Source organism: Chroicocephalus ridibundus, chromosome 11 (assembly GCF_963924245.1).
Source record: "Chroicocephalus ridibundus chromosome 11, bChrRid1.1, whole genome shotgun sequence".
In the NCBI taxonomy this organism is placed as follows: domain Eukaryota; kingdom Metazoa; phylum Chordata; class Aves; order Charadriiformes; family Laridae; genus Chroicocephalus; species Chroicocephalus ridibundus.
Window position 1 is genome coordinate 13,935,375 of NC_086294.1, and position 26,566 is coordinate 13,961,940.

The 26,566-nt window shown below is 43.1% G+C and overlaps 1 protein-coding gene across 4 annotated transcripts in view; it reads left to right on the plus strand.

The window, feature by feature from the left end:
* The window catches only part of FNIP1 (folliculin interacting protein 1), a 69,450-nt gene that overhangs the window by 38,164 nt on the left and 4,720 nt on the right, over nucleotides 1-26,566 (plus strand). For 3 of the 4 annotated variants that reach the window (XR_010072892.1, XM_063348953.1, XM_063348954.1), the window contains exons 3-16: nucleotides 991-1,134; nucleotides 5,365-5,465; nucleotides 5,710-5,784; nucleotides 6,312-6,403; nucleotides 8,977-9,060; nucleotides 10,055-10,126; nucleotides 10,872-11,007; nucleotides 11,559-11,760; nucleotides 12,565-12,650; nucleotides 19,037-19,183; nucleotides 21,131-21,300; nucleotides 22,542-23,967; nucleotides 24,333-24,501; nucleotides 26,332-26,529. Coding sequence is in view for 3 of the 4 variants with exons in the window: in XM_063348953.1 (XP_063205023.1) it covers nucleotides 991-1,134; nucleotides 5,365-5,465; nucleotides 5,710-5,784; nucleotides 6,312-6,403; nucleotides 8,977-9,060; nucleotides 10,055-10,126; nucleotides 10,872-11,007; nucleotides 11,559-11,760; nucleotides 12,565-12,650; nucleotides 19,037-19,183; nucleotides 21,131-21,300; nucleotides 22,542-23,967; nucleotides 24,333-24,501; nucleotides 26,332-26,529 (3,102 nt within the window). In the remaining variant the exon portion in view is untranslated. The remainder of the gene's footprint in view (nucleotides 1-990; nucleotides 1,135-5,364; nucleotides 5,466-5,709; nucleotides 5,785-6,311; nucleotides 6,404-8,976; nucleotides 9,061-10,054; nucleotides 10,127-10,871; nucleotides 11,008-11,558; nucleotides 11,761-12,564; nucleotides 12,651-19,036; nucleotides 19,184-21,130; nucleotides 21,301-22,541; nucleotides 23,968-24,332; nucleotides 24,502-26,331; nucleotides 26,530-26,566) is intronic. The other variant, XM_063348955.1, reaches the window with a different exon arrangement.

A 26,566-nucleotide genomic window follows, 5' to 3' on the forward strand; every position in this document is an offset into this window, starting at 1 on the left:
CTAGTGTAAATAGCATTAACTAACATGGATAATGATTCTGCTTGGGATGCTGAGATTCACAGGGGAAGTCACAAATGTTTATAAATCGTCAAAAAAACAGTAGTGGAGCATCTCCGGTGCCAGTGATTGATAATAGAGACACAGATCCTACCCATCCTCTATGGCAGTTCCAGCACCATCTGAGCCCTCTTAACTCCCTTTTTTGATATGTTTTCTCTCTGAATCTCTACCAGAAATCACCCCTTGGACCATTTCTCCATTGTTTTGTGAAACTTTTCTGGCTTCCCTGTAACACTGACTGTTTTTCAACTTTGTCCATTTTCAGCCTCACAATTGCCTCGCACTGAAAACAAGAGGAACATGTCACCTCTGTGCCACTCTTTAAAAGGACTAGGGGACTTAGACGCAGCTGTGGAGAGATCTATAAAAATAGTAGCTTTTCTCTCCACCTATCCTTGTAACATGAATCTCTCTGGAATTCTGGTGTTCTTGCTCGATTACTCCTCATCAGTGTGTTTTCCTGTACATCGTAAACTGCTCCTTGTCGTGATCAGGCTGGCATCGTTGCTCTGGAGGGCTGTGCCCATCACACTGCGCTGTCACCTCTGCCCCAGTGGGCACGGGGAGCGAGATGGGGACAGATGGAGCCTGTTGTTGCCATCCTTCCCTTGAGCACTTTGTTACCATCCTTTCTCCTCCTGATCCTGAATCTAAAAAAGTCATTTGTAAAGCTTCAGAGCCGGATGGCTGCTTAGGAAAAAGAAGTTGCAGTGCCCTATTAGCTCCTGGCTAATTGAAAGTAAAACAGCTCAACTTTCTCTTGTACAGCCAGGCTGCAAGAGACACTAATAAATATTCTTTTAATTGTTTTTCTGGGGCATAAGCCTTTCAGCTCTTAAATACCTTACCTAAACAGGTAAGTACAGTGCTGCTAAACAGTGATTTCAGGTTGTGGGTCTCAGTGTATCATGTATGTTTTCTGTATTTCAGAAACTCTGCAGTGATGCTCAGGTGAGAGTTTTTGGGAAATGTTGCCAGCTGAAGCCTGGAGGAGACAGCTCCTCTTCCTTGGATAGTTCAATCAACTCATCATCTTCGTTCTCTGATCCAAAAGAACAATGCCCAAAATACCAGGTGAGTCACTCTTCCTTTTTTTTGCATAACCCATGTCAAATACTAACTGCAGGTGAGGTACTGAATGTTTTCAACTTCTTGAAAGTGGAGAGCAGTTTTCAGTCAAAACCAGACTTTGGTTCTGACTCAGTAATGTTTAATTCTGTAGCTTGGGTTTCAACGAGTCTAAAAGTAACCAGCTCGTTCTCTCAGGATGTGTCTTGAATGGCAGCGATTTCTCCAGGGCATTTGTTCTGTCTTATGACCTGGGTGATAACACTTGTTCAGTACACTCAGACCTGGCACAAATATCTTATCTTGGTATAGATGAGGTAGTTTATTTTACTTTATTGCTAAAGGACAGGGAAATAACAGAGAAATGCATTGTCCGTAGGGACAGTCCATTTAACAGCTTTATAACAAGGGATTCAGTGCACTTGAGTTACGTTTTACATAAGAGATTTTGGCCACGAGAGTAGCTACAGTCATCTGACATGGATATATTTCTGTCATCTCTCCTTCCATGGATCACAAGTGTTTTATATTAAGCCACCCTAAAATAGAACTAAGCCCTTCCACTCTTTGTAATGAAGTAATTGTGTGTTTGAGGGAAGCTGCTATCTCCACAACCTATTCTGAAGTACAGTACTACTGATGTCTTAATCTACCGTAGATATAAATGAAGAACCTTTCAGTGCTGACTTTCCCACTGTCGCGTTAGCTCTCGCTATATTCGGCGAGCTGCGTATTCTTGTTTTCTCTTTCTCATCACACTCTTTTCCACAGCTTTAGTAAGGTGGCTGAAGATCTGTTTTCCATTCCTCCCTTCCTGGAAGGGCATTTAGCTGCGGTTATGAAAGGAAGAGACATTTCTGTCAGCAGCTTCCTTCCAGCACAAAATAACCTCCTTCGTGCATTGTGTGACCAAGAAAAATGATGCCCCCCACTATCCAGAAATTGTCTCTCCTACTGGGCAGGCTGTGTGCAAACAATGGTCAACATTATTAAAGGAAATTAGTTTTAGTTGTTGGCATGACAGTGTATTTTAAAGCTGTGGAAAGTTTTCCCTTTTAAGTCTGCATTTCCTCATGCGTATCACTTAGTCAAAATCTTACTGAGTTGAACTGAAGTGATGTGTGGCTTTGTGACCGGCTCAGAAAGCGTGCAAGAAACTTTCAGCTTAAGTTGATTTTCCACAGCCTATTTGTTGTAAATCATCTACTGTGTTCCCCGTACTCCTTTCAGGCTTCCCCAGCACGTGAGCAGAGAGCCATAAATACAAGAGTTCTTTACTGCACAATAAAACTTTGTATTGTGTATGCAGAAGGGCAACAGTAATTTTGTCCAGACATCAGTCAGCCCGGCATTTCCTATCTTCTAACTGCTGTGTCTGGTAACCTCAGAAGTTACCTAATGCATTTGCGGTATTTATAAGTTCTTTTGTTTGTTTTTTTTTTTTTAAAAGCTATAAAATGGAAGTCCAAATAATACAATGTTATAAGACTTTTTAAATAGTTCTTTATGTTTCCTTGTTTAAATACACTTTGACTATATATGATCAACTTTAATTGCAAAGTGAAATACAGGGCTTTCTTCCAGGCTTCCATATTTTTAATTATGTCCTATCCAGATCCCTCACAAATGTGATTAGAATCCATTAAGGTGAAGCTGAATACGATTCTAAGCTTGCCCACGATTATTTGCACGTTATGATACTAGTGTTAGCTCTGTACCTGCTTGTCAGTGCAGTCAGGACTGAAAGTCTTTCTGATTTGTTGGTCGCAACATTTTACATTTATTTCTGTGCTGTGTTTTTAATTTACATATGGGCTTAGTTATCAATAGGACAATATGTACAGTAAGTGGACTATTACATGTGGTAAATATTATATTCAGAAATGTAATTTCCCAAACGTGCAAATTTTACTACCTCTAATATGCTAATGTGCAATAACAAACACTTGTGGATATTTTATGTTCAGTTTTTATGTGAGCTGGTAAATATGACCTACGGAATTGGTTTGTTTCCAAGCTGTCAGTGCCGGAGGTTGTGCCCTTTTTGCCAGATGCTCCTTGGCTATTTTTTGTTTGAGTTTTTAATATTTAACCCCTTTCCTCAGTTGATTGCACTCTACTTTGGTCTTGAGTGACCTTTATTTTGCAGCAATGAAGGCCCAAAGAGTTGAGCTGTAGCGGTGTTTCCATATTAAATGCATTAAATATGTGCATCTTCTGTTATGCATGGTAAAATTATTGTTATTAAGTGTAGATGAAATGCCAGACTGAAACAGGCCATGGGTGCATCTTATGCTCTTTGTCTTTGACTCATCGCTTGTCTCTGTGTTTCAGAGGAAAGGGAAACCCCTATAATTAAATTTGAAAGTAGCTGATTTTTGCTTGCTTTTTTTGATTTGGTTGCTTGACAAAGAAAATCAATACTTTATCTTAAAGTATTATTCCTCAGCTTTAGAATTAGATTTTCACAACAGCAGAAAGTTGAAACCAAAACCGGCCTTCAAGGGCTTGACATTTATTCAGAATGAGTCCTTCAATAGGAGATCTGCAACAGATTTAAAAATAACAATCATAACATTTGGCTGTAGTAATTTGCAGTGGCCTTACTTCAAGATTTCATGATGCTGGCAGACCTGTTATTTCCTAGAGCCATTAACATGTATGCTTATATTTCCATGGAGCTGCTGGGTCATACTGCCTGATTTTAAAGTCCAGTTTTTCCAGTACCGCCTAGAGTGCACCCAGGCAGTATGATATCCTGGCAGGTAAAGATGGAAATTTCTCTGAGACCCGTCTAATGATCAGATTTTGCCCTGTCATATGAACACTAACAAACCTTGCAATTGTATCCTCATTTTTATAACTGTGATTGCTACTTTTAGTCATCCCCTGTCTTTCTTGCACTGATAGCAGATTTCAGAGGTTAATAGTATGTCTGTTAAAGTACCATCATCTTAATTGAGAGTGCTTGAGAAGAGCTAAAAATTGAAAAGTGTTATAAGTGTGTTGCCTTTTGGCTGATTAGCATTTCCTTGTTCCTGCCCTTGTTCTGCGGACTAGCGTGAGCAGAAACGTCAAGCGGGCATTTTCATATCACTCTTTACTGCTGGTAGGAATCCGTGGTGTGGACACCCTGTCCTTGGTTGTGCTCTGAGCTCACTGTCTGACGCTGGGGAAAATATTTAGATATATTCTAAGCCTGTGAAGGAATCTGGGTGAGGATCCTGGTTGTTCAGAGCTTGGATAAGGGATATGGAGAGATATGGCACTTAGCATTTTCCAAGCACAAGGTTATTTCGGTGACTGGTTTTAGGGACCTTTTGGAAGGATTTCTCCAAGGAAGGAGTTATTAGTTACCATGCACCTCAAAGGAAATGTGTTGCCCTCTTGCACGGTACCAAAGTACTTCACCTTGAGCCTGAGCTCTGTGAGTAAGTGGTCATGATATTGTAAATTATTCAAGGCAAGGCACAAATGGAGAACCAGCACTAATATTCTGCTAGCCTAGAGATGAAACAGCCCTTGATAAAGGGACAGTAATCTCAGTCATTAAAAGTATACAAATAAGATGACTGTCAGCTGAGCAGTCATCTTCAGTTGATTGCCCTGAGTAACTTTTTAATTTCAGGTTTTTGTTTGCAGTATTTGATCTAGCCTGTGATGCGGCATAGTGACATTCCTCCTTTGTATTTAGCCAGTATGCCTTACAGCAAGCTCTCACCAACCGAGGGGCAGGAATTGCACAGCTTAAGCCTGGCACCATGATGCTACAGCTCTTTGCTGGTACCATCACAGAAGCAACAGGGAAAGATGCATCAAATATAAAATACCATCTCGGGATATGTTATAAATCAGTCTTTGTCAAGAAAGCACTGGTCCAGCTTGGCTCCAAAGCACAGTCTATATAAGATCTCCAGTGAACTTGTGATTCTTCTTGTGAAGCAGACACGAGGTTTAGGTTCTTATTCAGTAAAGAGTGTTACCACACCCCCTGTAGCTGAGTTAGGTTTGTTGGATGATTTTAGTGGCTTAGCTCACAGCCAATGTGAAGATCACTTGCTATGCTAGCATTACCTTTATTGAACTGTTCAACTTAGTGTATTCAACAGTTTTATAGCAAGATATTTTGCATGTTTATCTTTTAAGTAAAGAATATTTTCCTTAGTTCCGTGTTACTTTAATAGGAGTGTGCTTCTAAAATGCTTAAAACCAAGTGTTGGTGGGGTTTTTTTGCAGGGTTCTCGGTGCTCCTCAGATGCTAACATGCTTGGAGAGATGATGTTTGGCTCTGTGGCCATGAGTTACAAGGGCTCCACGTTGAAAATTCACCAGATCCGGTAAGTTTAAGTTTTTTACTGCTGTTCTTTTCAGAAGACTTACTCCTTAATGCTAATATGTAATGAATTGAATGCCACAAGTGCAGAGTAAAAGGAGTTTCTGGGTTTGCTTTAAAGTTGTTCTGATGTCAATTTTGACACCAAAGGCTGTTTAGGTCTATAAAATCTGGAGGGTTGTGAAATGGAAAGCAAAGCTTGTCGTGGCACCGTGTGTCTGACTGACATCTTCCTTCTTGTCCTCTAGCTCACCTCCTCAGCTCATGCTCAGCAAGGTTTTCACAGCTCGCACTGGAAGCAGCATCTACGGAAGTCTGAATACGTGAGTCCATTGCAAATTGTATCTATTGCACATAAGCAGATGAGTGTAAAGAACATAGAAGACTTTTTTTGGACCCTTTCTCTAGAAAAATAATTCATTGTTCCCTGCTTTGTTACATCCTGTCACTGACGTCCACCTTTCCCTTGCCGTTGTCTTCACCTCAGTTTGCTTTAAGCAAATGAATGAAACATTCCTTTAATGCTGATATAGTGAAGCTTGATATTGTAAGGTACATAAGTACCTGCAACCACCAAAGGAGAAGGGATGAGGACAGAACACTGGAGTTGGGGAATGCAGTCCGAGATGACAAAAAAGGTGTTGCAAAAACATCTGGCTTCAGAGGGTTCAATATTTAGTTTTCTGTGTATTAAGTGACCCACTGAGAATGTGGCTTAGGCTATGAAAGCTTTTTCTAGTGGAAGCCTGTGTTCTTATCTTGTCCATTCCATTTGGATTATAGTGAGGTGACACTATATTCTACTGCAATGCAAATCACTGCTTTTGTTGTATCTTTATGTTTGTTACAGGTTGCAGGACAGTCTTGAGTTCATTAATCAAGACAGCAATACATTAAAGCCTGACCACAGTACAATTATGAATGGGCTTCTTGGGAATATAGGTAATTACAAACAGATTTTATTTTCTGGTATTTTTAACCGAGTAATCATAGATTCTAGAATATGAAAGTCTTCCAAATAGAATAAAATAATAAAAAAAAAAAGCTAAAGACATAACAGAAAATTAATGTTGGTAGTGTTTGGAGGTGAATAAATGAGAGAGTTCAAGGAATTAGCAGTGGTTCAGTATATACAGCTGTATATGTGTATATAAAATACATAACAGAAATATTTAGATATACAAGTTTAAATACAGAAAATGTTGGAAAATAACAGTCTGTAGAACTTGTAAGCAGCATATCTCAGATCAGACAGGATTGATTCTGCCTGGCTCAGTTCCCCAGTTTTATTTTCATTAATAATTTTCATTCTGTTCCGTACTCTGGGCGTGTGTGGCCACGTGTTTCCTACTAGTGTACGTAAACCTTGCACAGTTGTGCTGGAGTTTTTGATCAGATTAGACAGAATATCTTTTTGTTCTCTGCTCTTTCTCTGTCTGATGGCGGAAGCTAAGCAGTCTTGAAAAACCATCTGGCATCTTTGGTTCTCAGCCTTCATGGAAGTGCTGTGGATGAAGGCTCCAAGAACGGATAAGAGAAAGGGTGGAAGGTTTTGGCATTTCCCTTGGTGGACAGTTGAGCTGATAGTAAAGATCCTGTACTTCAGTGGTTGGTCGTCCAGTGTAGCAGCCTGATGAGCTTTTTAGCACGTCCTCCCTTTCCATTGGTTTAGACTGTTGACTTTCCAAGCAAACGTCTGTTGTAGTAGGTGGAATTAGGGGTTCTTTTTATGTTTGCTTTACAGAATATTGCTGTATGTAAAATACACTTTTCTAGGGTTGGAAGTAAGGAATAAATTACTTTAACCGGATTTCTGGCTTTGATGTGGTCCTAATTCTTGTTGGGTGTGTTTACGTCTCTCCTTCACACTGACATTGATAAGACTACACCTAAGCATGGGCTTAAATGCTTTTCAGGCGCAAAAACTGTATACCTCATTAAAATCATTCCCAATAGTCTATTTATAACGGAAGCCAATTAAAGCCGTAAGAACCTATTATATACTAAATGCTTCCTGAATTTACTAAGTCAGGAAAATTTTTAAGAAAAATGCATCTTTTTATTCAGTATTACTTTCAGACTTCAGTTGTGATTTTTCACAGTGCATGATGAATGAGGTGCCCGACCTAAGAGGGAGGAACTCACTTCATCTACTTTTAGGATTTTGCTGCGGTTTGCACTTGGCAAAAGTTTGCTGTCTCACCAGTGTCATCTAAACTGCAAATTCAAATTCAGATAATGCAACTATTAGGCATGGACTTGATATGATTTAGGTGTAGCCAGGGCCACGTCCATCTGTGTCTGGCTGTGTGAGGGTGACTCTTCCCCACCAGCAGAAAGGACAACTTTCAGCGAGGGGTAGGCACCTCAGCGCAAGGGCGTGCAACAAGAAGTGCCAAGATTGCCTGCTAGAAGAGGATGCTGAAACTTTCTTTGTTATTGAGCCGCACAAGTTTGCAGTCGGTTTGACAGTGTTTGTTTACAGTTCCTGTTTCAGCGCCGGGGGAACCATGGGTAAAGGAGGGAAAGAAGTTAATCTGTAACTGCAGCATTTCTCACAACTCTGTTCAATGGCAAAGACCGCTCTGGGCTCACTGGCTCTCGCCAGCCTGTGATAGGAGAAGGCTCTATGTGTTTTGGTTGGGAGCTATTTACAAGCTGCTTTTTTTAGATACGATGGTTAAAAAAAAAAAAAAGGGAAAAAAGAAAGAAAAGCAGCACTGGTCATGTTCTTTAATGACTGAAGACCTAAGAGAATGGGAGGGAGCTTTGTTGAGGTGCAGCTTTCATGTTTTGTGTAATCAGAAAACTTTGAGTGAGCAGTAGCTTCAAATTTAGGAGAGGGACTGGCAATTAACTCATTAAAAATACCCATGCATTTTTCCTGGCTCCGTGTACGGTAAATACACTCTTTCTCTGGTATATCTACAAACCGGTATTACTTTTAAAATGGACTACCAAGACTGCAAACATTTATTTTTTATATGATTGATTGTTTCACTAAACTGATGTACTGACTGGTCTCAGAAAAGCTACTTTAGCCTATAGTTTTCTGTTGGTTCTACTAAGACGGATTTCTGCCTGCGTTTTTCCCCCTTTCTCCCATCATCTTCAGCGACTGTGTTCCTCGGCCACCCCACCAGTGTGGATGTTAAAACAAACATTGTACTCCACGATGAATCTCCTGTTTGTGATCAAGTTAGGCTTTGAGCCTGCATAAATTAATTATTTTTCAACTAAAAAAAAAAAAAAGCCCTTGGAGAGAAACCCCACTCTTCTATGGGAGACAGTGTAAAGCTGGGTCTATTATTTAATTCTATAAATACTATATAGTTCAACTGTAAGCCATATCTTTCAATCGACGTTCTTGTTAAGCGTTAAGAGCTGTTCTCCTGCATACGTTAGTCTGCCTTTATGTTGGCTTATATCTTCTCCCTGCCCTGGCCCCATCCCTACAGACTGTTCTGCTTTACTAACCTCATTCTTTCATGTGTATTTTACGTTTTGCCATGTAGGTCTTTCACAGCTTTGCAGCCCCAGGCGGGCATTCTCAGAGCAAGGTCCGCTCCGCCTGATCCGGAGCGCCTCTTTCTTTGCAGGTTTGCAGTGTGCTGTGTGCTGTGCTGTGTGGCTAGTCTAGCTGGTGTGACAAAACCGTGTGGAATTGTAGTTTAGCCCTGGAAATAAGATTTTTATTTTTAAAATACAAAAATGGACGGTGATGTTTGCGCTCTTACCTTTTTGGGTATGTGCTTTAAATCCCCAGAGGACAGCAGACATATTTTAATACTCCTCCTTGGGGTTGGTTGGTTGTGTTGTGTTGTTTTGTTTTGGAAATTTATATATTGAATGGTGGATTTCATATTTCTGGAAATAATATTTCACAATAGTGTTGAGCTATTTTGATCTGGACTTATTTCAACCAAACTGTAAAAACTAAAGCTAACCTAGGTTCATTTAAAATGGACATGTCTTGCTTTTAGTGGCTGGGTCTTATTTCCATGGCTGAGTAGCTTTATTTCACACACATATGTGTAAAATATATCACATTTCAAGACTGTTGAGCCTGAGACACTTTTGATCTTGTGTATATGCAGACTGTGAATCTGGACAGCTTATGGCTTAGTTGAACAACCAATGCACTGCTCACAATTTAAAAGTATTTTCTTCAAGACAGCATTGTAAAATCCTTTTAAAATTATATATATAATACCTAAGAAAACTGGTCTATGGAAGAAGTCCTGTTTATATTGGGCTTTGGTGGGGTTTTTGTCTGTACACTAAGTACTACCAATGTGACCAACATCCTTTTGCTACATTAAAATTTCATTGAAAAATATCTGTGCAGAGAAACAAAGTGTACTGGTTTTAGTTTGTACTAAAATAGGTGTATGAACTTCAGAAAAAGACATACAAGCTTTTCAGATAAGTGTTTTGGCTTGTTCAGCTAAGCAGCCTTTCTTGGTGATGGCCTTGTGCAGTGCTGTTGATCTGAATTAATGAGCATGTTTTTGTTTCATTAATTACATGGAGATCTGCAAACAAGAAAGGAACTGTATATTCCCCTGCTAATTGGTATTCCTTGTTTTACAGTTCATAGCAACCCTATGGATATGCCTGGGAGGGAGCAGAATGAGGACAGAGACAGCGGTATAGCAAGATCTGGTAATGTCAGTTACATGTGTTAACCCCGTAGACTCCAAAAATATGCAGTAATATTCGTCACTGAGATGTCTAGACATCATCACATAGTTTTTCCTCTGCTGAAATGTGATTGTTCTGTTTTGTTATATATAAGCATTAATGCATACCTATATGTCTACGTACAAATGTTGTAGGCGTCAAGAGTATTGCATTAGGAACCTCAAAGAGGTAATCTGAACAGCAGTTCAGTTTATTTAAGCATGCTGCAAATAAGCAAGCCAAATTAAATATTGAAATGAGTTTGCAGCATTTCTAAATGATACTTGTTGTCATCTCCTTTCCAAATTGAGGAGGATGGTAATGTTAAAACATGAATTCGCCTCCACAACACTCCTCTCCTCCCCCCAAATTCAGGATATTGGGCATGTAGGGTTAGGATTGGAAAGGCTGTTAAAGGACATGATTAATGTTACTCCTTTCCACAAAGAATTTATTTCCCGATACTCAGGGTTGATGAGCACGGTGCAGCCTGTATGTTGCTTATTATGTAAAGCTGCAGGACTGTCCCACCCTTGTAGTGCTGGTATATCTTGTTAATGTTATTATAAACTGGTTATTTTTAGATAAGAAACATAGATAAGCAAAAGAGAAGGCACTTGACAACCAACTGCAGTTTATCTTGAGGGGCTTCGTTTAATTGCTGGTATTATTTTCCAAATGCTCTTTCTTCTAGAGAGATTTTTATTTATTCCTCTTATTATTGCAGCATCTCTTAGCAGTCTGCTCATCACTCCGTTTCCATCTCCGGGCTCTTCGTTTAACAAAAGCTGTGCTAGCAGTTACCAGCGGCGTTGGCGTCGCAGTCAGACTACCAGCTTGGAGAATGGGGTCTTCCCTCGATGGTGAGCTGGGAATGAAAATGCTGGTTGCTGCCCATAAATTTTCCACCGTTGTCAGCTTGATTCTGCTCTTGCATACGTACATCTGCTCTTGCTGTTGCTTTCTGTGGGGTATTTACAGAGGTGTAAGTCAGGCTGCACTTCAGTGCCTGATCTTTTTTAGTATCTGTTTTCTTGGTGACATTCGTTGTTTTGCACTAACTAGAAAGCCTTCAGCAAAATGTAAACCTGTAGGCTGTACTTTTGAGGATAAGAAGCCCTAAAATCCCACTCAAAACACAAATTCTTGGCAGAGATGCGAGAGAACTAGAATACCATATTCTAATCCCACAAACACTTTGAGTCTGGTTCCAGCTTTTGTGACTGCAGGATCAATTAATGAGTGCTTGTAAAAAATTGCAAAGTGGATGTTATCAAAGGTGATGATTTGACAACACGTGCCAACAAAAGTTGTTTATTGGAGTTAAATGTTCAAGAATTTAATTACACGGGAAACCAACGTACAACTTTAAGCAGTGGATTACATTAACCTTCTATTTTTTCCGTGCTTCAAGGTCCATGGATGAAAGCTTTAACTTGTCAGATGACAGCTCTGGTCCCAGCCCAGGAATTGTTAGGAAGAAAAAGATAGCAATTGGAGTTATTTTTTCACTCTCAAGAGACGAAGATGAAAACAACAAATTTAATGAGTTCTTCTTCTCACACTTTCCTCTTTTTGAGAGTCACATGAACAAACTGAAGAGTGCAATAGAACAGGTAAACACAGTCTCTTTGGATTCTTGCACTTGTATTGCTGCATGTTCCCCCCAGCTGTCAGATTTAATTTCTAACTCTTGTTACTAGTTCACAAAAGTGGGATCGACTTGCTGTTGGGTATTGGAATTGCACCAGAGAAGAGCTTTGCTCCACAACATCTTTGATGAGGTTTCTTATTGCTAGCAAAAGCACAACACAGGGTGAGGACACAGTACGCTGCGTTACGCTACAGGGGTTGCTGAAAGCCAGAACAGCCACTGGGCTGTGTCAGCTCCCAGCAAGCCCTGGATCAGCCAAGGGGGAAAGGTGCTTTTAAGGCCACCTCTACCTCCTGGTTTCAGCTGTGTCTGAGTCTAGCAAATCGCAGGGTAAGAACCCATCTCTAGGCTATTCCAGACCGTAAATAAATAGCAAGCTTTTTTTCTTTTCCTTTATTTTACCCCCTGATTCTGATGTGTAGGAAATTTTCAAAGATTGAAGTTTCATATATGCAGTTAGATTTGCTTCAAATCTCTCTTCTAGGAAATACTTAATGGTTACTTTGCCGCTGCAATGAAAATTTTGACCGCTTTTATGCCTTGAATGATGAAAAGCACAGAAGAAGCAGAGGCTGCAAATGCATGTGCCTCACCTATCGTTCCTCAGATATGAAAGCTGGCACTTGTACCATCGTTTTATCACTTAAAAAAAAATTATTTGCATGACTTGTTGCATGAAAGATAAAGTCAAACACATGACTTTGTTTTCCATTTTCTGTGCTTCTGTAGCTATGTGTTACTTATCTGTTTAATGATTGTTTTCAAGGCTATGAAAATGAGTCGTAGATCAGCTGATGCCAGTCAGCGGAGTTTGGCATATAACAGAATTGTTGATGCCCTTAATGAATTCAGGTGAGCAGTTTGTCTCCTATCTTTTGTGTCTGTTTCTTCAAAAGCATTCAACTCTGTTTTAAAAGGATCTTCGCCTTAGTGCAGGATAAGTAATTTATAATGTCTAAAGTCTTCTGCAAAAGCAAGTACTAAAAAGGTATTGATGGTAGCAAGCCATTATAATCTCTTTGTTTAGATTTTTGCCAAGTGTGTATATCCATCAGAGCTTCATCTGAACAGGACTTAGATGATCAAGGTTTTCTGTGCTTTAGGTGGTAATGAAGCTCCAGCAACCTCTTAAATTGTCTTTTATGGCCCGTTTAGAGGGGGAAAAGAATTGCAAAGCCACATTAGGGAAATCCTCCTCTAGGGTATATTTTCCTGATGTGTAAGCAAAGCAAGACCTTTACCCGGCTCTAAATTCTACTCTAAAGACATTTCAGATAACCGGCTACTAAGAAAGAAGACTATCTTTTTCACACAGTAAAATGCAGTACTGTAATCTCTTGCTATCAGTACCTGCAGAGCGTCCCTATTCAACAGTTAATATACAAAGTAACACAGATAAGCACATCCCTGGCATTTAACTGTATTTTCTTTCCATAGTTTAAGTCATGGGGAGGGAATTAAGATGAAATCCGTCTGTTTCAAGTGATTCATCTCCTCTCCGATGGGAGTGGCAGGGTGCTTCCTTTTACAACCAGTGTAGAGCTACTTTTTAAGGACAGTATAGAAGATAGTGCTCTGATGTTGTAAAAAGAAAATCCGGACATCAGGATGTATTTTATCAAACAGTGAAGGATCATGAGGGCTCACTCATTTTTCTACAGTTCCACTTACTACCTGAATGCCGTGGATTAGGTGGTGGTGCAGGATGAAGGCACAGTATATTTTATTTTTATTTTTTAGAACCTCACCTCCTGGCAGTTGCAAGGGAGGGCAAAGGATATGTTTGGTAGGGACAGGAGGCAGGGAAGAGCGAGCACGTGGGCCTGCGGTGAGGGTGGATGGGGATAAGCAGTGCCAAGAAAAGGAGCGGAGGGAGCTCGTGACTGCTGGGAGCCGCCGATCCTGCCCAGGGGCCCGAGACGAGTTTGGCAACTCCAAGCAGCCACGGTGGTTCCTCTGCTCCCCCAGCTCTGCTCTCCCTCTCCTCCCCGTTCTCACCCAGAGCCACTTCTCTGCATTCCTGCCCCCTGATAACACCACCTCCCCGGCTGTTTTCCCAAAATTTCCCCCAAAACATTCCCCCTCAAGATACATTCAGTGGACTTTGCCTGTTCTCCTTTGTCCTTCCAAGTTAAACAGTTCCAGAGTGGTGGGGAGGGGCACGTATCCCGAGTCAAACGTAGGAAAAATAACCCTGAAAACACAAGCCAGGTCCCCCTTGCTAGCTTTTTCCTCCTTGGAGGGCAGCTCGGCGATGCTGAGCTGGGGTGGGACGAGGATGGCTGCTCTGCTGGGGCTGCGGAGGAAAATACTGGCCCCCCGGACATGGGAGGATTGGCACTCCCCCAGCCGAGCCGCCGTAAGACGGATCATTCACATGACACAGCCATTGCGCAACCAGCACTGGAAGCATGTGTCTAACTACCAGTTTTATGCAGAGGTTCCCATGGTGATATAAATATTACTCTTTAATAGTGTAACAAGGTAAATTAAATCCAGTTTAATTTCATATAAATGAGTTTCCTGGGGCAGCAGACTTTGTCAGTTCTGGTTTTTGGTTGGGGTTTTTTTGGTGTTTTTTTTTTTTTTTTTTTTTAAGCAAACGCATTCAGAGACACGCACGAGTCGGTGCCCCCAGCCCGGGCCGGTCCTGCAGAAGGTCCTCATGCCTCCTTGGTGTCTTGGGCTGTCAGTTCATGCAGCCATCGAGAAAAGCATTTCTGTAACATATAAGAGCCACTTGCTTTTCAGACCAATGCAGTATGTGTCTACTAAGAAAAAAAAAAGGGTGTATTTAAATACTGAAGGCTGAATGCAAAGATGCTTTGGCACAGGTTCAGCAAACCCATTTAGGCCACTATTATCTCTTCAGGCGTCTGCTTTCCCACTGAAGTCACGGGGAAGTCAGGAGCCCGGGTCCTTTGCTGAACCTGAGACTTGTGTTGATTCCTGCCCTCTTAGCAAATTGTGCTGGAGGGAAGAAGGGTGCTGACTTCAGTGGGTTGGTGTTTCTAAAACGTAATCCTCTGCTGGTTTAACTCATTGCAGCCTGTCTTTTTTCTTTTTTTTTTTAGGAGAATTATTTTTTGTTTTAAAACCCAGACTTTCAGAGGTTTTCAAGTGTTGCTGGTGATGAGAATAACCTCAAATCACTGGGGCATGGGGGACCAGCTCCACGTGGTGGTGCTGATCAGAGAAGGGAGGAGGGGGGGTGAGGGTTGTTACGGTAACCTGTCACCCAAAAGTCCCCCTCTGCAGGGACGGTGCTGTGGCTGTAGCTCAGCGTGGGAGTCGGCAAGGAGGGTTATTGCAGAGGAGCTGGCTGCAGCAGTAGCCAGGCATTTACAGGCATTTACCTGCTGGTCCTGGGGGCCGAGGGGCAGAAAAGAAGACAGCAAAACAGACCCCTTCCTGGGCTCTTCTTGTCGCATCCTGGGAAAAACAAAGCTGAAAGGCCTAGGCTGCTTCTGCAAATTGATGGTATTGATAAATTTGCCATCGATTTGGTGCCCAGCTCCCGGCCTACCCTTGCGTCATCATTCACTTTACAGCAATTTTTAATTTTCTGAAGCACTGATGGGTTTAGCTGTTAACACTTGACTTAGAGGCTTAAAACTCTTCAGATGTCAGCTGTGCAGACACATGACTTATGAAATAAGCTACTGTACTTGCATAAATATTTCGACTCCCCCGGTCCCTGAGGCCAATGCAGCACATTGATAATACAGATTATGCATCTGACTAATACCTGTGTGGCACATACGCAGGCTGGCAAGGAAACACTGAGCGCAAGGCCCAGGGAAACACCCCTCTCTGCTTTCTGGCAGCCAAATTCGATCCTATTTTATGCCAGTAATTTTTAAACAGCTTATGCTGCTGTGAATTGAGCGGTGCGGGCTGGTCCCTGTGCCAGCACGGGCACGGGAGTTGCATGGGCACTCATTGCAGCAATTACTGCCTTCCTTTTCTTGTTACTTTTTAAGGAAAAATCACCTATGGAAAGTGGGAATGAGGATAGGGAGCAAATGCATGTTAAGTAAGTTTTACAAACCACTGATGTTTTTTTCTTTTTTGAAAGAATCCCTAAAGGGATGGTAAGCTTTCCCATTGTATCGCAGCTCGGAAATAGCAGAGAGCTCTCCCAGCAAGGTGCTGAGGGATCACAAGCTGGATGTGGATCAAGGCCAGGTTGGACGGGGCTTGGAGCAACCTGGTGTGGTGGGAGGTGTCGCTGCTCAGGGCAGGGGGTGGCACTGGATGGGCTTTAAGGTCCCTTCCAACCCAAACCATTCTGTGATGGGGGGCTGCAGAGGGATGCTCTCATCCACGAGGAGCCGTCTCTCTTGTTTAGTTTGTGCAGCAGCAGGGAAATACACCTGGGACCGGTACTAAAGGCCAGGCCAAAGGCCGGGGAGGTTTGCGGGTGTGTGTGGGGGAAGCAGGAAGCAGCAGCACCGCCTGACGCGCGGCCGTGCCGCACCGTGCCGCTCGCCTCCCTGCCATCTGCGCCCGCACGGCAGGCAGACCCCGCGGGACTGAAGGAGGGCTTGTGCTCAGGTCTTCGTTTTCCTTGGCCAGGCTGTGCTTTGTTTGGTTTCAAGCCGCTGTTAGACAGGAAGGTGTTTCCTGAGGAGCTCCCCCAGCCCCTGCTGCACCCGTTGCTGGTGCCAAGACGCCTATCAGCTCCAGGCTGGAGTTCAGCCTCCCTGAAGCATTTCCAAATAGAAACCATTTTAAATGTACCGTAACCCTCAAAAGAACAGAGTCTGTCATTAACTGAACTTTCCCTTGCGTGCTGGTGTAGGGGGGGAAGGTGAGCGCAGGGGAGGGGGCTGCTTGCTGCAGATGGCTGAGGGGGATCAATCTGATTTTTAATGGTTGTCATTTTTTTAAATCCAGTTAACTTCCCTGTAGCATTGTAGGGTGGGGTTTTTTTGTTGTTTTTTTTTTTTTTTATTATTATTTTTTGGAAGGAGCCCGTTCCCCCGCATGTTTGCAGAGCTGGAAAGCGGTTAATCCTTGCCCTTGGTCTGTGTGGCATTGCTGCCCGCGCTGGCATGGAGGGTTCCCTGCACTGCAGTCACATGCCTGCTGGCCGCCGGCCAGGGCAATCTGATCGCTCTCTGAGGAAACACTATCAGTTGCAGATGCAGCCAGGGTTACCAGAATAGTAAATAACGAATCACAAGACTCGGTCTATCTTTTCAACGAAAACAAATATTTTAATATGTTGGTTTTAGTATAGAAGTAGTTTCTTTTTTCAAAACAGCCGAGCTGCAGGAGGTTTAGCTTGGGTTAGTTTGCATAGGAAGGAGAAATGAGCTGTATTTTACGTTAAGTTGTTTGATTTATCTTCAGCTTATAAGGTCAGCTGTGTTGGGGGGGGGTAAATTTTGATACTTGTTTTGAGCTTTGAAACTCATGGAGCTTTGAAGTCCCTGGACTTGGGGTTTCTCCCTTTCTTTGGGCCTCTTTAACATCCACTCCAGTTAATGGGCTGTGAACAGAAAGCTTTCCCTTAATGATCCCACCTCTAGTCCCAGCTCCCTACTGGTGAGGCATGAATTCCCAGTGCCCCAAGACTGCTATGCTGCTGGAGAGCCTCCAGTTCCCCCACAGAGCGGCTGTGCTGGGCTCCCCCGGCTGCGTGCCTCACTCACAGCCACCCTGGCAGGACTGTTGTGCCCGGGTTTGGAACCAGTCCGTGCTGTCCTCCCAAGAGAGACCGGCAGCAGAGGGTTAATGAAGAGCAGCTCCGAGGCTGCTCTGCACTGACCCAGCAAACAGCAACCCTGTGGGTCTGGTAACTTGATTTTTCCCCCTCTCCAGCCCATTGACTGTTTTCTGGCTTTCCCATTGTGCCCGTGGCAATGGAGTGGCTGGAAATCTAACCTTTGAGGAAGACAGGGTTGATTTTGACTGTTATGAACACACAGGATGGATTTTGTATTTAATGAAAACCAGTAGAAAAAAAATAAAGCGGAAAATGCCACTGCCCCCCTCACCCCTTTCTTCTTGAGCAGTCCCGGTAACTTCGTATGGCGCACGGTCACCTTTGCTGCCCTTTGGGGAGCTGCTCTGGTCTTGTCACGCTACATCTGCTTTCTTCTCTGCCAAATAACTAGGGAATAATTCCTTCCCCCCCCCGAGTGCCCCCTGTAGGGGTGCCGTTGTGTGCTGCTCTGCTGCTCTCAATTCCTTGGGAGTTTCACTTTAAACACTAAACCACGGAAGATTTGGCAGCTGCTGCTGGAGTGTGTTTGCCTGCCTGGCGCGCACGGCCATTGCTTTGCTTCTGGAAATGACTATAAATTTTTAGAGCAACGTATCCAGAGAAGATCTTTATAAATCAGGGGTGGTACCAGGGATAATGGGATAATGTAAATCTTTGTCTTGTAAACCAAAAATATCTCTTCTAGAAAAAGTAGTGCATTAGGTGAGGAGAAACCTGAATTGATCAGTCATTTCCTGTCTTGTTTTGGTTGTTTTTCAGGCTACATTTTTACTGTGATAAAAATACTTGTCCCCATAGTGTCATAATGTAGGCATTGTACTTCAAAACAAAGCTATAATTTTAGAGGAATTTAACAGTAATCTGAAGGGTTTTGATCTGGTGTTTTACTGCAAAGCCAAAGTTTTACTTGTACATTTACTGTCCTCTGTAAATTCAAAAAAGATGTGGGTAGGTGCATAATACTGGAAACCGTGGGGTAGCTTTGATTCTCATACTGTATTTAAAGCTAAAGAAGTAACCTGGTCCCCTGCTAGACAAATCCACGCTTTGGTGGGTTTGACCTGGAGATACATCAATTTTTTTAAAACAAGGAGGAAGTTAAGGTATTTTTATAAGTCAGATACACGTAAACTTGCCCCAAGCAGAACTATGGAGCATTTACATGTTTTGAACAAACTGGAGAGAAAGCAGGGAGATAACAACAACAAACAAACATCATTCATTTCTTCTGCATTCGGAAGAGGGCAGCTCTTGACTTTTGACAGTGAATGTTGCTGTGCTTGGGCTGAGTTCAGGCACACGCATGAAGAACCGTAACCTGCCGAGGTGGAAGGGTGAATTCATACTATTTAATGAACAACATGGTTTAGGTAATGGTTGATGAGAGAAATTTTGTTTCTGATAGAAATGACAGCTGGAACTAAATGTTGCATTAAACTCTTTGAATCGGGATCTCTGCCTTTGGTTATTTTATTTAGTCTTCTGGATTTATTTTTTTTCCTAGGACAACTATTTGCAATCTCTACACGATGCCACGGATTGGAGAGCCTGTCTGGCTTACTATGATGTCAGGGACACCAGAAAAGAACCAGCTTTGCCATCGCTTCATGAAGGAGTTCACTTTCTTGATGGAAAACGCTTCTAAAAACCAGTATGGTGGATTTTAGTTTTTCAATTACATTATGTGTTCATGCCGTTGTATTTCAAGCCAAGTTTTGAATCGGTTTTTAAAATCCGGGTAATCAAATAATCAAAAGACCATACTAAATACCTTCTTTGTAAAACAAAAAAGAAATAAGAAAGTATCTTATTAAACGTCTGCTTCTCCACAATCCTCTAAATCTTGGTAGAGGCTAAACATTTGAAACATGTCCATAGGAAGCGCGTGATGGGTGTGTATGTCTGGAAGGGGGTGAACATACCTTACGAAATGCATTAATCTACCTTTCAAAATCAGTTATCATATGATGAGCAAGGTTAGACATTCAGTAAGAGCCATGGCTGTAATACTGTCTGACCGCAAATTGCTCTTAAACTTGACTTCTGTAAAATGCCACTAAGGAAACGGTGTGCTTCATTAGTACTCACCTTTCTGTCCTCAGGACAAAGCCCTGAGCGGTTGTTAAAAACTAAGAATGTTCTTGATAAACTCAGGAGAATCTGATAAATTTACTCGTTTGTCAACACTTCATCCTCTTTCCCCAGGGCATGAATAGGGGAAGTTTTTAAAGCGCTTGGCTCCACTGAAGTCCTAAAACGAGCACAAACATGTGAAGTTTGAGTGGGAATGGCACTGAGAGACCAGCTGTTCGCTCCGGGGAAGCTGCTCTCTGCAGGGTGGGGAAGGGGCTGCTGCTCACCATCTTCCAGCTTTACCACCAACTTTGTCACCTTTTCCCTCCTGCAGATGGGAGGGTGACAATTACTGGTCAGCGTGGTCCCCCTTCTCCTGCCGCAGAGCAATGGGAGAAACCATAGGGACTTTTGAGTGGGTTCAAATGTATTTTCTTAGTGGAAGCTTTTTCCTGGGATTAGCCCCTTTGGTCCTTGCCATTCTGAGCCCTGTGCACTTAGTTACATTTAAATGGTCATTTGTTTGGGTTTGTTTGCTTGCTTTATTTGAAATATAGTAAGATGTACACTGATGGAAGCAAGAGGAAAATCAAGCCCCATATCCTCCTTTTCAATCCAGTTTTAAGTCTCCTTTCCTACTTTAGCTGTCTCTAGTGAGGTAGTGGGGCTAAATGTAAACTGTAGGGTTCCTGATGCTTGTAAACTATTAAGATAGCATTATTTTGAGGCTCTGTGCCATTTGACTCTTCTCCTCGCCACGCACCTGAGCCGCCAGCACCATCTGTCGGCGTGCAGGCGGCTCTTGGGCTGTGCTTCTGCATGCTCCTCCTGCCAGGCAAGGGGACTGGGAAGGAAAGGCTTCCCTCCACGGAGCAGAAACAGCAATAAATCAGATAGTTAACAATTTTCAGAAAGGTTTTTTCACCTCGCTTGCTTAGCTAGTGAAAACTGTTTTGCCAGTGTAAGGATGCAGCCCTTCCAGCTGAGCTACAGAACTTTGGGCGTTTTTATTTTTGAAAAGGAGCAACCATATATGCTTAAAGTGCTTAACAGTTCTATGAAAGAACACAGCAACTAACTGTTATACAGGTTTGGCAGCAATTGCCTTCCTTTTCATTAATAGTTACAGATCTTAAGGGTTTGGGATATCCCTCTTGGAGTACAGAGGCCACACGTTGCCAGTCTTTTCTCGCAGGAAACAAAGTTCGTTTTGAGGTGTTTTACAACATAAAGCTTGCAAAATAGGAAGTCTCATAATTATTGCCAAACAGAGGAACTGAGATGCCACAAGTTTAAAATTTTGCATTTTACTTTAAATGTGTGTTCTAAGAAAGAGCTTTGCAGGGCGGGAGGGAGGGTACAGCCTTCCCTTCTTTCCCCAGAGAGCCGAGACTGAAGTGATTATCTCTGACGACTTTGGTTGTTTCTGTAATCCTTGATCCATACAGACTGTAGAACTGCTGTCAGTTTAACATCCTGAGTGTGTACTTGGAAAAAAACAATATGTTGAACGTTTTGCTTTCAGGTTTTTACCAGCTTTACTGACTGCAGTCCTGACTAACCACTTGGCCTGGGTCCCTACCGTCATGCCGAATGGGCAGCCGCCTATAAGAATCTTCCTGGAAAAGCATTCTTCCCAGAGTGTGGACATGCTGGCCAAAACTCATCCGTACAACCCACTGTGGGCACAGCTCGGTATGTGACAAACAGTTCTAAACCATCCAACAGCTCTACATCAATGGATATGCGCATGGTGGTTTTTATGGATGCTTGTTACTTCCCCCCCAGATTATTTTTTTTTTATTCAAAATGAGACAAAAGTGTGTATTTCAAGCTTAGAGGTGGTTGCTGTATTTTTTTTATGTGTGTTGTAATTTCTCAAGGCATTAATCAATTATAAAATGGCAGCCAAGAAGTAAAGCCTTCTTTAGTCATCTGTGGCAGGTCTCTTAAGGTCCTCTATAAGGAAAATAAATTTTTATTTTTTGGGATGCTGCTATCACTAAGCCTGGTTCTGGAAAGAGCAAATCAAGAAAATTCATCTTTTGATAAGAAATGAACATACTCTCCATACAACAGGCAAAGAAGCGACACAGTACAGGAAATCATGATGAGGCGACCCCCTGGGGAAGGTCTCAAAGCCCAGTCGATTGAGTAGCTCTCTTCTAATTGCTAAGTAGGGAACAGGAGATGAGCTTCGTACTCTGCTCAGATTGTCCTGCTCCGTACACAAACTCTCATGGAATTTGATTAGGGAAGGGAAAGGAAAGTCTTGCAAGGTTGCCCTATTCTGGTATAGACAGGAATGGCCAGGGACTTGGCAAGAAGACAAGATTTCAGAGCTCATGGGACTCAAGGGGTCTGCTGAGGTGAGTCTGGCCACATGCACAGGCACTTCCTCAGGTGAATCTGGAATACAGTCAGGACAACCCATCCAACCCATAGTAGAGCTCAAGGGGAGGGAAGAGAAGAAGGCTGGCCTCAACTATGCACCCGCTACTGTCCCTTTTTGCCCTGGTTCTTGGCATAGGTTTGTTTCTCCTTACAGCTTTCTCTTGGTGGGTAAAAGTTCACCCAGTTTCCAGGCTGTCCAGGGTAATTCAGAGTAGATGCCTCCTCTGTCCCATGGCTATATAAGGAACCCAGGAGAAGAGCCTCCAAAACTAGGCACTGAAGTTAGGTGTTGCGAATACTCCCTAATGTGTGAGATCACATGTCTCCCTGACCAGCGTGTCACCTTACATACGATACCAACAGCATCTTTGGGATTCTCTGTATTGAAAATAGAATTACTAGCATAGCTGTCTTCACTCTTCTGCTTTAGTACTTTTCTGTTGTAGACATGGCCTTTGAAAACCGTCCACAACAATTGTCTGTTAGAAGAATAGTTTATTTTAAAGATGCAAAATAATTGTCAGTTTTGTTTCCTATTCCAGGTGACCTGTATGGGGCTATTGGATCACCTGTGAGATTAGCAAAAACAGTTGTGGTTGGCAAAAGGCATGACCTGGTACAGAGATTGCTTTATTTCCTTACTTACTTCATCAGATGCTCTGAGCTTCAAGAGACGCATCTTCTAGAAAATGGGGAAGATGAAGCCATTGTCATGCCTGGAACTGTTATAACTACCACGCTGGAGAAAGGAGAAGTAGAAGAATCGGAGTATGTGCTTGTGACAATGCACAAGAACAGGGGCAACTTGCTCCCGACGGAGTCTGAAGAAATGAGAACTCCTAACTGTAGCTGTAAATATTGCAAATGTCCGATTTCCCTTGCACAAAACATAGAAGGTGTTTCACAGCAAGAGAGAGAAGATGCTCAAAACACTCCTAAGGTAGAGCTGGAAACTTCTTCAGATGAGAACAGAACTATTGTTCCTGACGATTGCCAGGAAGATGCTGTCGATGGTAAGCAACCGAGACCCTGCCTGGACACAAAACTAGAGACCGTGGTGTGCACTGGGTCAGCTTCACCAGAAAAACGTGGAGTGACGGAATCTGGTTTGGAGCCACCAGCAAATGTGTGGAGGAGCGAAGACTCTCTGGAATCGGGCAACCAGGCAGTCAGTGTAACAAGGTCACCCGGCATTGCTGTGGAGAAGAAGCCGCCGGATAAGCTCTTCTGCGATGCGTTTCCTTGCAGTGCTGCTGAAGCTCAGACAAAGGTGACTTTCCTTATCGGAGATTCCATGTCTCCTGATTCAGACATCGAACTCAGAAGTCAGGCAGTAGTGGAACAAATTGCTCGGCATCACAGCCCACCAGCAACAGAGGAAGGAGTGTCTGCTGATCAGAACTGTGAAGCTAAACAAACTGTTGAGGACCAAAATAGAGACTGTGGGACAGCCGAACCCTTTCCTCAAGTTGCTAGTGAGCATCAGGGCTGGAATCCAAATCCATACAATGCTGAAAGCATGAGTCTGTTTGACGAATATTTTACTGATGACAGTTCAATTGAAACCCGGACTATTGATGATATTCCAGGGCAAGCAGCTACAGACCTTCTTGCTCACAACAGTAGTTTAGAGTTTCCTAAAAAGCTGTGTACAAAGACTAACAAACCAGCTAGCGAATTTTGTAAATTCATGGACTCTGTTCGACAAGAGACCTACAAAAACTGCTTTAATGAGCAGGACCAAAGAGAGAACATCTCTATTCGCGTCCCCCATGGGGACAGAGAAAACGTAGAGAAAAAAGTCGCCCCGGGAATTGACTGGGACATTCCAAGAAATGAGAGTTCAGATAGTGCCCTGGGTGACAGTGAAAGTGAGGATACAGGTCATGATCTAACTAGACCAAGCGGTAACTATTACGGAGGAGAGCAAGAAGACTGGGCAGAAGAATATGAGATTCCTTTCCCTGGGTAAGTGCCGTTCAGCAGTAAGAGAGCCTAAAAAAGATAGAGCCTCTTCTTATGTCACATGTTTGGAGGAATGTAGTCTAACTTGGCATCGGTGGTTGGAAAAGTGTCTCTTGAGCTTGCTGGTTGTAAAAGAATATAGAGAGTTCAGTGGTCTGGAAAAAAATATTAATTGTGCGTTGCGATCTTGGCTCATCTCTGTTTCTTCCACAGTGGTCTGACTGCAAAAGTTGACTTTAAACTCTTTCTTTTTAAAAAATGCTTGAATGAAAGTTAGAAGAGATGCGACAGATGTGAGAATGCAATCTGTCTGTAAGCTGAATTTGCTGTTTCCTATTGTACATCTCTTTGCTGTGCCTTTCCTGCAGGTCAAAATTAGTGGAAGTGAACTCTGTCCAGCCCAGTATTGCCAATTTTGGAAGATCCTTACTAGGTGGCTACTGTTCATCTTATGTCCCCGACTTTGTTTTGCAAGGAATAGGAAGCGATGAAAAGCTGAGGCACTGTTTGGTGTCAGATTTGTCTCATGCTGTGCAGGTAATTAAGCTATATTTGGTAAATGTATTTGTCACAGTAGGGAAGGGCAAATGTTTTTGAATATACAAACCTGCTGGAAGTGGAAATATTTACTGTCACAGCTCTCTTCAGGTTTCTTCAGTCCCAGGTCACCAATTTTTTCTCCTCTCTCAATTAACATATCTGAAAAGTGTGGTTATTTCACTACAAATCTGGAGCACAAAAACTGAGGCTCCCGCTGAAGCCAGCAGAGAGGCTTGTGCTTGAGAAGATGGATCTCTCTGCTAAGCCACAGAGAAATCATCATCTCCTGCAGACATGGCAGCCTGCTGATGGTTGTCGTGTGCCCACAGGATGGAACGATGTTAAACGAGACCAAATGCCGAGGGTGCTGGGCATCTCCTCCCGGGCACGGAGTCTGGCCGCAGCGGTTGTGCAGAAGCTGCCTTTGCTCCCTCCTCTTCTGGCGCGTATCTAACCAACCTGCTGCCGCTTGTGGGGCAGAATGTGTCCTCTGCGGTGAAGCCATCAGGAACGCTCAGTATTTTGGGGACATTACTCCTTTTTTAGGATTGTAGTCAAAGTGTCCAGTAGTGCCGGCTTCGTCGGAAAAGGCGAAAGGGAGAAAGGGGACTCACGCATCTCATGCTGGAAATCTCTTCTCCACAGAAGCTTTTTCGTAGATGAACTGAGGCGTGACTGGGAAGTGGGGAATTTCCTACCCCTTTTGTAGTCACCAGGAGAGGAGCAGAAAGCAGGCCGGCACTGAACAGCGGGATTCCGCTCCCCTCCGGTTTATTCCCAAGGGACTGGGGAAGGACCCGCCCACAGACTGGTAGCATCAGTCTGCTTTGCTTAGCGCTCCCCTGGGAGCCTCCGAAATGCCCCTTCGTCCACGCCTCTCGAGGTAACGACGTGCATCACACCTTACACAGGTGGCACGGCCACCTGCTGCGGCCATTCCCCGCGTTACCGTCCCCTTCCCTTGTGCCCAGCCCTGGGGGGCAGTTTCGCTCCCTGCGCGGCTGTTCTGGGGGCTGTTTTAAGCCATTGTGGTTTCAGCCATTTGTGAAGCGTAACTGAACTTCAGGCAGCAGAGGCAGCAGTGTGAGGTAGCTGCTGCTATGAAACACATGTGTGAAATATAAGCCGATAGCGGTGCGTGTCCGTCAGCAGGCTTCAACCTCAATCGCAGAAGTCAAAGATGGAGACGATACAAAAGGAGGAAGCAAGATTTTAAATGCTTATCTTCAAGTAAAATAATACCTGCAGCCTAGTCCTGAGTGAAGGAAGGAGGTGCTTCCTAACAGTCCAGCCCCAAAAATGTATTGGGGCGGACAGTGGGGTTCCAAATACACTCCCTTTTTACCACCTCCATGGCTTTGGACGGGAGGTGAAACGCTGCTGGGAAGGAAAGGAGGAGCTGGGCGCAGGCTTGGGTCCTGACTCCCTCTGCTGGCCCTGCCGTAAAGGGAAGCCAGTGACAACTGGGAATGAAACCGGCCTCGTGAACGCAGCCATGTTGAACAGCAAGTTGGGGTTTTGGTACTTTCAGTTAGAATATGCTTTAGATACATCAGAACTCTTTATATAAAATATCAAATGATTTAATTGTCAGCCAAGGACACGCTTTCAAACCTAGAAGGAAATGAAAGAAAAGAAGCAACTGTCCTTAAACAGTTAAAAACAGTGTTTTTAATAGATGGAATGCAGTTCTTGGCACATGATACTGTATTTTAGATGAAGCGGTGCCTGGGACGCTCTCCCTGCTATCCAGGAGGATGACGTTTTGTGAAAAGACCGTTGTCCTTTGTCATTCTCAGGGTTCTGCTATTCTTTTTTTGTTTCTAGCATCCTGTTCTGGATGAACCGATTGCAGAAGCCGTCTGCATTATTGCAGACACGGACAAATGGACGGTGCAAGTGGCCAGTAGCCAGAGACGAATGATTGATAATAAGCTCGGAAAAGAAGTGTTAGTCTCCAGTCTCGTCTCCAACCTGCTTCATTCCACTCTTCAGCTTTACAAGCATAATTTATCTCCAAACTTTGTAAGTATGAATGATAATCGAGAGGGCGATGTTTTTA